This window comes from Brassica napus, unplaced genomic scaffold, assembly GCF_020379485.1.
Source record: "Brassica napus cultivar Da-Ae unplaced genomic scaffold, Da-Ae ScsIHWf_3051;HRSCAF=3852, whole genome shotgun sequence".
Taxonomy (NCBI): Eukaryota; Viridiplantae; Streptophyta; class Magnoliopsida; order Brassicales; family Brassicaceae; genus Brassica; species Brassica napus.
The window spans coordinates 541-13745 of NW_026016291.1; the positions used below are offsets into that span (position 1 = coordinate 541).

Consider the following 13205-nt stretch of genomic DNA (forward strand, 5'->3'; position numbering starts at 1 on the left):
GGATCCATATAAATCAGATTCAGACGTATGCTTATAGATGATTAATTTGGTCTCTCGAAAATATCATGGGGTCAGCCAATTTGTGTGGGACATGTGCTAAATTAATAATTCAGTCACCTAAAATAAATATCAAATCAATTCATTTGACCAAGCCATATGTAGTGGCTGCTTCCCACAAAACAATTTTGTCTCATTAGTAAATAGCAACATATCAAAAAAAAAAAAAAGTAGCAGCACATATCAATTCATTGTAAGGCTGTAATTATTTATAAGAAAATATCAACCGATCGATGCAAACAATATTGTTTTGTAATCACTAGTTTAAGTGTTTTTTTTTTACATTCTTTAACCACACCAAATGTATATAAACCGTTCATTCAGCATCATCAAATTCGAGTCAACATCAAGAAGATCAAAAGATAAGTAAAAATATACAGAGAGAGACTGGTTCTGAATCCAGAATAGTTTTGCTATTAAAAATAGAGGAAATATATTAAAGATTTATAAAATAAAGAAGTCGTGAGTAGACATCAACTGAAGCAATATGCTAAAAAACGTTTCAAAATGATGCTCTATCTGTCTCTGCCTCACAAGAGGATATCCTTTTATTTACACATTCTTCTTCTTCAGATTCCCTCTACACAGAGAAATAAAATCTGATTTTTTTTTTCTTCATCTGACGTTACTGTTTTAATCTGTTTCTACGAGACCCAAATTGTCGAAAACTATTAATTTAAGAGAAAAAAAAAGAAAAAAGATGAACCTTCTTCTTCTTCTTCTTTCTTCTTCTCTCTCTATAATCTGAATCCAACTCATCCCATTTTCTTCCTAGCACGACCACCACAAACACAAACACTTGTTCTTCTTCTTTTGTTAGCTCCCCTGTCTCCCTCGGTGCTTGTTGTCCCCGAGATCACATCCATTAGCTGATCGCAAGAAAAGTCAAAGTTTATTGATTTCTGCATCTTCTGGGTCCAACGATATGACTATTACTGAAGCTAGAGGGGAAGGTGAGGAATCGGAGATTGAAGCTCCACTTCTCGATCCCGAGTCATACCCAAGCCCAGGAGAATTGCTCTCTTCGTTGAGCCTTCTCCCTTCGCGTAAGTGTCCCTTGATTGACTGTTTGTGTTCGACGAAATGTCTCTGTGAAATTTGGGATCGGTTTAGCAGATGATCCTTGACTTTTATTGCTCACAAACATTTTTTGTGTTGCAGATATGTGTCAGGATACAAAAACAGATTCCCGAACTTCATAGATATCTACGTGAAATGGGAGACGAGGTTTGTTCCTTTTTTTTTCTTCTTCTTATAAAGTTATCTACTTTTTCAATCCAATTATACTTTCAGCGAGCTTTAATATCTCGCTGCTCTCTTTTTGTTTTTATCTGATCAAAACTGTTTTGACTTGTTAGGTTATAGTGGTGACTACACATGAAGGTTTCCAGAAGAGTTCTATGGAGCCAAAGTCATGGATCTAGAAGGTACCAACCATTTTATTTTAACTATAACTCTGCAAAATTGCTAACTCTCTTTTATGCAGCTTCCCTTGTCCCTACTACCAGAAGGTTCCTCTCTCGCTTGCCCTTAGTCCAAGAATTATCTCCGAAATTGCTCGCTTTAAGCCTGACATTATTCACGCTTCTTCTCCTGGGATTATGGTAACCACAAAAACAAATATAGTCATCACTAATGACTAAAGCATTACCAAAAGTGTGAATTTGACAATCCACACTGATTTTAAAATCTTTCAGGTATTTGGTGCTCTGGCGATAGCAAAAATGCTATCTGTACCAATAGTCATGTCTTACCACACGCACGTCCCTGTGTAAGCTCCTTATCTGCCTCCTTATCGGTTTTTAACTCGTGAATTATGAAATATGTTTCTCAACATTAAGCTTGTGTTGACGTGCAGATACATCCAAGATACACTTTTAGTTGGTTGGTCCAACCAATGTGGTCAATAATCAGTATGTGAACTCTGTTTATCAAATGTCAACCTTTTTTTTTCTGGTTATTGTCGAGTAATATGCGAATGAACTTTTATCAGGATTTCTTCACCGAGCGGCTGATCTTACTTAGTTCCTTCCGCAGCCATTGGAAAAGATCTTGTAGCAGCTGGTGCACTGCAGGTGAATTACAGATCAAAACACTACACTAGTTATACAAGTTCTGGGATTGTTGAAAACTAACCTTTTGTTCCTGTTTATTATATGTTGAAGCTAATCAACTTCGACTGTGGAATAAGGGTGTCGATTCAGAAAGCTTCAATCCCCGTTTCCGCTCTCAAGAAATGCGTATAAGGCTAAGGCAAGAAGATAGAATCTGCTCTTGGTCTTTATTAATATAGATTCTTTCCTTGTGCTAATCTTCAATGCTTGTTGATTTAACAGTAATGGTGAACCAGAAAAGCCTCTAGTGATCCTGTAGGACGTATTGGCGTAGAAAGAGTTTGGAGCTTCTAAAAAGGTTAGATTTCTTATGTAGCTTTACACTCTTTTAGGTGGTGCTAGTGTATCAAAATGCTAAAATTTGAGTGTAATACAGTGTAATGGACAAATTGCCTGAAGCTCGGATTGCTTTCATTGGAGATGACCATACAGGTACTAATCTCTTAGCCATTATTGCTTTCTAAAGAGGTTTAAACAGCATTGTGTGACTTAAAAAAAACTATTTGAAGAGAGGATCTTGAGAAGTGTTCACCGGAATGCCAGCGGTTTTCACTGGAATGCTACAAGGGGAGGAACTCTCACAAGCTTACGCGAGCGGAGATGTGTTTGTGATGCCATCAGAGTCAGAGACGCTTGGCCTTGTGGTTTCTGAGGCCATGGCTTCAGGACTTCCTGTTGTTGCAGCTAGAGCTGGTGGAATCCCTGAATATCATCCCTGAAGAACAGGTCAGTTAATCTTATACCGAACTAACAAAATACAATTAACTGTGATCTTGCATTGTAAAGAGTTTCTGATGCTCATGTTATTTTAGGAGGGCAAAACCGGGTTCTTATTCAACCCTGGAGATGTGGAAGACTGCGTGACGAAGCTGAGAACTGTTGGAAGACAGTGAAACAAGAGACATCATTGGAAAAGCGGCAAGAGAAGAGACGGAGAAGTATGATTGGAGAGCAGCAACGACGAAGATACGCAATGAGCAGTACGGAGCAGCGATGGTTCTGGAGGAGGAAGAAAGCTGAGCTTTTGGGACCACTCAATTGGTTGGTTAAACGACTGTTTCCTGTGCCTCCGGAAGTTAACGCAATCAAAGGTTGATTTGGTTGAAATGATGTTTACTTTGGTTCATCTTATTATAAACTTGGATTGCTTATGTGTTTATGAAAAACTTGATGTTGTTCATATTGTCTTGTCTAGTGGACTTTGGCTTTAGGGTTTTAATATTTTCGGATCACCTACATTGTGTGTTTTTATGTATTAATTTTTTATGTTTTGTATAAAAATTTAGCAAGCTTATTAAATGTTTTATATCTTGCTGTTTTATAACTAGTAATGGTTTATTCAAGTCGAAATGATAACATATTCATCTCATTAATAATAAACTAAAACCTTCAAAAAGTCAAAAGTCAGAAGCATGAAAATGGGATTAAGAAAGTGGAAAAAAAAAAAGGATTAAAGAAACATGTGGATTTTTTGCAGATCAACTATCAATCATTTGACTTTCTGTTTCTTCCTTCGGCTTCTTCGAAGTTGGGTTCACAAACGGTTTCATGGAAACACAAAGAGTCACCGGTTTTCAGAGATGAATTGAACCGATGATGGAAACCCTTGATAGTTGATACTATGCCAAATAATTACTTCTCCCATAATCAACCAAACCGACAACAATCAAACCAATCAACGAATCAGACAACCAACTAAACCGGAAATCATGTGGGACCCACATGCATTAAAAAGAATCCGACGCGGCTACACTAAAAGAGAAAATCTGTCATCTGCTCTCTATTTTTATCGGGAAAACATGCTATTTCCCCACGAGAAGTATCGTATCTTTTCATATGTCTCCCAAACTATGATCTCATTCCAGATGTCTCTGAAATAAAAGTTCGAAATCTATTTATCCATGAAAGTATATCATAATTCTTATATATCTCGAAATAAAAGTTCGAAGACCATAACCCATAAAATTAAATTACTCAGTTTAAACCAATAACTAAAACCATTTTGCTTAATTAAACCAGTTTTAGATCAATAAAGACCTTGTTAGATCAGATTACACCTATAAACTGAAACTGTTTTGGTTAATTAATCTGATCATGGTTTATAATTTGTGATTTGATTGATGTAATCTGATCTTAACCGGGTTTTTATTGATCTAAAACTGTTTTATTAACCAAAATGATTTTAATTTATTGGTTTAAACCGAGTAATTTAATTTTATGGGATTATGGCTTTCAAATTTCTATTTCGGGAATATATAAGATTTATGATATACTTTCATGGATAAATAGATTTCGAACTTTTATTTCGGAGACATATGTGATGAAGTTATAGTTTGGGAGACATATGGGAGGATACGATACTTCTCGTGGGGAAATAACACGTTTTCCCATTTTTATCCACCATGAAAGTTGTCATTTAAGTTTTGAACTTATTCATAATTCTATCATTTAATATACACATTGATTATACATTTCTTAATATTGACTTAATTACTTAATCTACTAATAGTATAGGATATTAATTGGGTTAAGAATCTGTATTATACCACATTTTGTGGAAAAATTGTTAAGTCTTTACGTAAAGACTTAAGAAACAGTTAGATTTTATACAAATAGTTTATCACAGGTAATCTTAATTTACCATATTAAAAGTTATTTGAATAAATATCAAATAGTAAAGGAAAGTTAGTTATTCACCATAATAAATCTGCACGGATAACATTTAAATAAATAATTAGATCAACTTTTTTGCAGAAAATTATTAGATCGACTTAGAAATAAAAATATAATTTCATAAGTCAAAAGACAATATAACTGTTCAATGATATATTCTTTAAAATCTTTTTACCACAAGATTATTGATATATTTTCACAAAGTGTGAACGATCTCAAGAAACCATAATAATATGAGATATATATGTATTTATACTAATATAAAAACTTATAAATAAAAAATATTTATTTTTATGAGAATGAATTTACCCGAATAATTTATTGAACAAATATTAAATTAAAAATAAAATAAAATAAATAATCAACATTTATTGTATATATATATATATTTTTATCGGTTCAGCTACAAAAAACCGCGTTCAACGCGGGTATTATCCTAGTATCTTATTAAAACTCAAGTACAAAATTGAAGTGTTTGGAGACTTGAATAGAAAAATTAAAAATTTTGGAGTGTTTGGAAATATAGATAATACTCTTTAAAAAATATAAAATTGTTTGAAATAAGGATATCAGTATATTAAAAAAGAAAAAGTAATGGATCATGTTATTAAAAAAATTAGAAGCCCATACATTATATAAAAAATTTTAGTAAAACTAAAATTACTCGATATTCATATTTCAAATCAAAATAATATTTAAAATTGATTTATATCAAAATTTCATTCAAAAGTATACATATATTCAAAATTTTATTTTTACTAAAATAGTTTCCAATAATCATTATAAGAAAAATGTTTATTTATATACAAGAAAAATTCAAACACCAACTTAAATTATGGTTTTTATATTTCATATTAAATTTTAAAAATATAATATGTATGTGATTATTTATATGGTGGTACTTATAAAAAACTATTAATTATATAATTATTTATATGATGGTACGTATAAAAATATGATCAGTATATGATGACACATATATGATACTCATTCCGTTCCTTAAAGTTGCATATTCTAGAAAAAAATTTTGTTTCAAAAAGATCTATTTTTCATATTTTCAATGCATATTTTATTAACTACTTGCAAACTTTAATTGCATTGGTTGGACTTTTATTGGCTTAATATTATGGAAAAAAGATAAACACAAAATATATAAATTTAATGTGTTTTATTAAAAGGTGTGAAAAATCTAAAATACGTAACTTTAAGGAACAGAGGGAGTATATAATAGTGACTAAGGGTGGGTGTTTGGGTATCCATTCGGGTTCGGTTCAGGTTTGTTGAGTTTCGGGTTTTAGAGTAAAAAATTTTAGTCTCATTCATATATTTCTAAATTTGGTTCAAGTTTGGCCCCGACTAAAAACTCTATTAATATGATTGATATGATATTGCACTCACAACATATTCCAAATTTCAGGATATAATACTATTGAAATCAATAATATATTTGGGCTCCAATTCTCAAAACAAACTCTAACCCTATATATTCACATAAATATAGTTTAATAATTTCTTTAGAAAATAAATTTTAATTTAAGAAAAAATCTAAATTTAAATAGTAAATTGAATAAATATATATTTACTTGGTAAAAATAAAATATTACAAATTAACTAACATTCATATTATTCTATAATATAATAGAACGGGTTACAATTAATATTTACGATTATAGATTTTTAAGGGCTGGTCAGAATCTAGTTGGAATTAATGGTGACGTTACTAAGTATCAATACAACTTAGAAGTAGTTTCTTTTATTTACGGTTATGGAATTACAGTTGTATAATTTCTTTAGATGCAGTTATAGAATATTTGATTTATTTTTTAAGTAGATTATGTGGGAAAAAAATAGTTGGACTCAAATAATATTAATTGGACGTATTCATTATTAAGTAGTTGATGACTAGTTTGACATGTGTTTTCAAAACGTGGAATGATTTTCGGAACCAACCAAATTTATTTCATATAAATTTATATTTGTGATTGATGAAGTGTTATATTCTGTTCTTTTGAAATTTGACCGGATCCGTGGTTAAACTGGCAAATATGCTTTCCCCCCAATTCTGATACCAGGATAATGTTATATGTCTATCTTCATGGCAAGTCTCTTTTTTGTCTTTCTTCGACGGGGAATGCATATGCTTTGATGAGATATGATAGAGATGTTTTTTTTTTTTTTGATAAAGGATATGATAGAGATGATTCTAAGAAATATGTTCTAAGAAATATGGTGACAAAAGCTACTATATATAATCGAATATCAGCACACAGTAATTTCCATTTCCGAACAAAAGGAATATTTCCTTTTTTATATGATTTCCTTTTCCGAAAAATGGAAATATATAGCCGTTAAAAAAAAAAAGGAATGGAAAAATATAAAACGTGCACGGACACTAAACAAAAAGGAAATAATCCTTTTGCTGGCTGCGTTCAGTTTTGGAAAGAAGTTACTCTTTTTATATTTATAGTAGATGTTGTCACCAAATTTTAGAAACATCCCTCTCATCTGCCCCATTTGAAATATCTTTCATCATGTTTATCAAATTAAACGGTGCTCAGCTTCTCCCTTTGCGATGGAAAACAGTTGTATCAACAAAAAGTCAACCTGATGATGTACATGTCATACGGGATTGGGACAATGCCCCGCTTCCCACTGGATATGACATAGAAACCTTGTTTACGAAAATGGAAGAAGGTTTGAAAAAGCATAATCCTAGTATGACCATCAAAAGTGTGGTGGCTGTGGTGAACACTATGCTTTAGCTATCAACGAAGAAGAGGGAAAAAAAAAAGATTGCGGACGATAGGACTCGCTTTTTCAAACAGGATACCAGATGTACAATTATCAAAGTTCCATCAAGAAAAAGAACCTGCGATGGTTGTGGGCATACTTTTCCAAATGTATCCGACTTGACTGAACAACAGCGTGCAGATCGTTTCAAGGGTCAAGATGAATATTCAAGAGTGACAGACGTTGGCGATGCGATTTTAGCCCGGAAATGATAATTCTGAATTTCAATCATCCACCTCCTTGTTGTGTTCTCCTAGTATCTGCAGATAAAGATTTTGAATCTTCTATGAATTTCATGACCCGCCGTGGATACAAGGTTCCCTCTCATTCGAGATTTTTCAAGTGGGTTTTGGAAGTGGACGAAATTGATCCAAGGAGAAAACCCTGAAGATCCCTTGCCTGATAGACAATTTGATTTTGTTGGTGAGAGACAGAACATACAACTAGGCCTAGAGACATCAGCAACAAATCAGGCCCACCTTACAACATCCTCATGTCACAACTCCAATGGTCACATTACGTGGCCACTACGGTAAATGATTATCCTCTGCTCAAGAACAAATTTGATGTTCTTTCGTATTCAGATTCAAGTGAAGAAGATTGTAACTCATCTAGCACCAAGGGACTTATGTAGTTTACCTTTTATCTTTTATTTGAAATTGCACTGTGAAACTCTCTCTATCTCTCTCTCTCGTTTAATAAAGATATCTGCAGATTCAGTTTCTCTTTATCCTTTTACTTTGAAATTGTGTCGTGAAACTCCTCTCTCTCCCACGCTAGTTTAAAGATTTATGCCAAGAATTTCCTGAGAGGGCTATCTTCTTCCTACGCTCTTCATCTCTCTGTTTTGGGAGGGCTCTCTTCTGCCACATACATCATGTTTGTATGATTTATAACCCGGATTATAATGGTTTATAAATATAAGTTTGTGGAACAATAATTTAAGGATATGTAAAGGCAAATAGTTTATATTGGGTGTTCCATAAACAAACTTCATCAAAGTACCAACAACTAATTCATAGGAGATATGTTTGTAGAGCTAGCGACTACAAGTAAACAAGTTATAATTTGTTGAAACTATAGGCATAATATGGTTACGTATATGTTATTTTACTGTATCACAAAGGGTTTGTGTCACTTGCTTCCCCTCCAAGTAACCTCTTGTGAATCGATGTGTACATCTATAATATCCTCCTGTACTAACAAAACCGATGAAAACTTCTATATTTTGGTAATGTCCAAACAATGAAACACAGACCAAACTCAGATGATGTAATGAGTTGCGGTTACCACACGTCCTCTTGAAACATGTTTTCCTCTCCCATTGACTTTTGTCCACCCCATTTCTTGAACCTTTTGGGTCGGTTTAATTGATCTCCCACCCCTAGTGAACATGTGAGTGTTTGACTCACGATCTGGTGGATCGATGGTGGTGTTTATGGCTGGTTGGGAATCAATTGAAGCATCATCTTCCGAGGCGATCTCGGTAGTGATCATGTTGGATGGAGTACTTTCCATAATTCTTTGTAACTTGGAGCAGAGGAGTACCCTGCTAATGGTGAGAAAGTAGAGTCATAATGAGGAGAAGGTACCTCTTGTAGAGGTAAAGTAGCTTCCTGCTGAAAAGTTGTTATCTCTTTGGTAGATTGTTCCATTTTCTCTTGATCCCCTATGATTTCCATGTGAGAATGAAGTAGAGTCTCATCAATAATAGCCAACTTCTCTTGAGAAGTAGTAGATTGGGGTGATGACATGCTAGACTCTTGTGGGAGGTTTGCAATATTAACCACGGGCACATTTAGTTCTTCATTAACTTCCAGAACAGTTGGTGAGTTGGGTGGAAGAAGACACCTTTTTTTCTTTGTGTCCCAGGTTTCCGCACCTAACACAAGTAGATGGAATCCAAGTGTACACAACCTCGACCAAATAAATATGAACCGTGTCATCACTTTTGTTTAAAATTTTGTTACAATAAAAAATATTGGGTTGGGCAAAATCTGTATCCAAAAACCGAACTAAATTCACTTTGAAAAGTAGTACCGAACTTTAATCCAAAGGATTAGATATCCGAACGGGTTCAAAATTTTTGTATTTAGAGAACCAGAACCTGGTGTCCGAGTATATTCGAATTAGATTAATATACTTCAATATATTATTATTTTAAAATTTAATATCTAAATGAATATACAAAAATATAAGATGTTTTTATGTTGTCCAAAATACTTGTAAATATATACAAATAAAGTACATGTTTAAAATATCTAAACTATACTCAAAATATCAAAAATATTTAAAATATGTATTGATTTTCTATCCAAATATTTAATTTAAACCAATTTTTATGTTAAGTTTAGATATTTTTACATACATTATTCAAAATTATATGTTATATAATATTTTTATTTTTAGATTTTGAGAAAATTAAAATATGTATGAGTTTTAATTTTCTAAAAGATTAAATGGGTTATCAGAACTCAAACCGAATCCACAAAATCCGAACCAAACCGAACCACAAAATCCAAACTGAACATAACCAAACTGAATCAAATGATACTCGAATGTCCATCATTAATCAAATGTAGAAAAAAACTATTGATAATATTGTTTCTAATTAGGTTTATGTTTACCAATATACTCTCTCTCTCTAGTCGCTCTCACCTCTCTCTAAAAAACAAGTTTTCATCAGAGTTATAATCACCGGTGGCCGGTGGCCTTTGCCACCGGTTACCATCTTTTAATTTTGTTTTTTTTTTTTTTTGTTATAATATTTCGATCTACGAATCGAATAAGTCTTCGCATAGGCGACTTTACTTTCGCAAGGCGATGTCTTTTGTTGTGTTTTTCAATCCAAATCAGAGCTTTTCTTAAAATTTATATCTTTTATCTCTGTTTATTTGGATTGTGTGATAAAGTTTAGATCTTTGTTTTGCTTTCTGCTTAGTTCTTAATCCATATTCCGTTGGATATTGGGTTAGTAGACCTTTCTTCTTCATCGCCCACTTTGAAGCCCTACAATGAGAATCAGTCTTCGTTTTCAGATTAGCCGTTCATGGCATAAATCGAAGCAACTCTGATGGAAGGCATGACGAGTTTATAGGATTCTCTAAATCATGTGTGAAGAAGATTCAGAAGAGTTGGCGTCTTATGGCGGTCCGACAAGAGTCTCACTTCCTCTTGATTTGGTTTTCCTCTGATTCAACTCCGGTGATTGAAGGGTTCTCTGCTCACGTAGTTTCGCGGTGGAAAGTAGAAAGCTTTCATATTTGGTGTCAGAGTTCTCTGTATGAAGCATCTTTGCTGCTTACGGTGAATATTTACGGAGGAGAGATAGAGCACGAGAGGCGTCTTCGGGAAGCAAGTGGTGGTTTGGTTCGGCGGTGCGGCCAAGTTTGCCGCCCAACGCATGAAGGACGCGTGTCGCAGAGACGTGGCGTTAAAGAGAACCGTAGCACGAGCACTCTCTGGATGTTTCTCCATTTGGGCTATTTCTAATGTCTTAAATGAGCTTTCTCTTTTGTTGTAAAAGTCTGATACCAAATGTAATTGTCTAATGGACTCAATATAATGAAACTTTGTTGACAAAAAAAAAAAGAAGATAATATTGTTTCTAATATTTAAATACATTATAGTTAAAATACTCACTTCATGCAAAGCGTGGATTATCATGGACCGAGCTTGCCATGAATTTGCCACGAATTTGCTACAAAACGCAAATCGTAGCAAACAGTATCATATGGTATTCTGAAACCTCGGTTTACTGCATACAATATTAATTTGTTTCATTTCACGTAATTTTTTTTTGATAATAATAAAACTAAACTATCATTTCACGTAATTAGATTTTTGTTGTTAGTCAAATCTAATTCGGTTCAAATTAATATTGGTTTTGTTTATCTAAGTTTTCTTAGATGGTTTTCGTAGTACAAATGTTTGGTTTACGTAGCTTGGTACAGTTAGGTTCAAAAGGAAACGAAAAACCACAATTTGTCAAAGTGAATCAGTTGAAGATATACAAAAAATATTGGAAAAGTATATAAGTTAACAAAATAATTTTGTAGCCAAAATAACTAAAAAATACGAAAAATAATAAATAGGTCAAAATAAAGTTAAAGACAAAAAGAAATGGTGGTTATAAACCAAAAATAAAATTAGAGTTTATTATAGTAATAATAATTTAATAAAAATGAATAAGGGTAAATATCCTTTTTGTAAAAGAACTTTTTAAAGAGGATTTATTTTTAAAAAGATATTATAGACTTTTTGTTCAAGTAATGAAATAAAATATAGGGTAAATTAACTTTTTTTTTTTATAACTTTCAAATTAATATCAACCAACATTCAAGAATATCTCCCTTTTTTATATTCCAATCGTAGAGGAAAAGGAAATTACTTCCTGAGTTTTTGTTCAAATAATTGATCAATTAGGGTATAAAAGGATTTCTATCGTCACATAATTTTTATTACAAAACTTCAATGACTTCACCGTCACTGCCTTTAGAATTAGTAGAAGATGTACTTTACAAAATTCCGATCGAATCTTTGGTACGATTCAAATCCGTAAGCAAAGATTGGCACGCTCTCATCAAAGACAAGAGATTCATCTACAAGCTTTTGGATCTCTCCCATGAACGATGCATACTAGTCGGTCATAAAGCAATACAACTCTCCAGTATGAAGATCAATAACGCTCCCTTATGTGTACCAGCCCCAGAAAAGTTACACGATTATACCCTTAAAGCAATCATTCACTGTGACGGATTATTGCTATGTAAGTGTGATGAGGGAGGTGAGCATGATAATGGTCGAAAGCTCGCAGTTTGGAATCCGTTTGTGAGCCGACTCAAATGGATCGAACCCTCGACTTATTACAAATACTTTGATGTCTTTGCTTTTGGATACGACAGTGTATCTCGTGACAACTACAAGATCTTGAGGATCGATATGGGGATCAAAACTGAGATATATGAGTTTAGATCCAAACTCTGGAGAAGGGTTAGAGCTACTGTGGACGAATACCATAGACTGTGCCAAGCTATGTCTATGAATGGGAACATGTATTGGGTTGCTCAAACAAAGAGTAATGACTCCAAAATAGAATTCATCCAAAGTTTTGATTTTTCTACAGAAACATTCAAGCCCATATGTGTTCCAGAGGAAACAGATCGTTTTCATGGGTTTACTGTTCATAGAGTACTCTTGTCAGGTTACGGGGGAGATAGGCTTTCTTTATTACAACAACATACACATTTGAAGATTGAGGTGTGGGTTACAAACAAGTTGACCGATGGGGATGTCTCGTGGAGCAACTATTTCAACGTAACTCTCGCTCATCTCCCAATATTACCCTACCGTAACGATTGTCGTTTTCTGGCATACTGCATCCACAAGACCAAAAAGATTATGTTATGGGTCGAGGAAGTAGATTACAACGAGGCATATGTGTACACAGATGTTTACGTAATGGGTGAGGGTGAGATAGACAAACAAGTTGAGGCCACAATAACGCGTACATTGCATGATCAATCTTGTAATCATGTATATGTTCCAAGCCTAGTTCCAGTTCCAGATTAA

At 33.4% G+C, this 13205-nt stretch overlaps 1 protein-coding gene and 1 pseudogene across 1 annotated transcript; both read left to right on the forward strand.

The window, feature by feature from the left end:
* The first annotated feature begins 798 nt into the window (after positions 1–798).
* On the forward strand, positions 799–3341 carry LOC125602959 (annotated as a pseudogene).
* An 8766-nt stretch (positions 3342–12107) lies between these two features.
* LOC125602956 (putative F-box protein At3g22650) lies at positions 12108–13205 on the forward strand. The gene has a single exon (XM_048774279.1). It carries the CDS (start codon positions 12108–12110, stop codon positions 13203–13205), a length of 1098 nt encoding a protein of 365 aa, XP_048630236.1.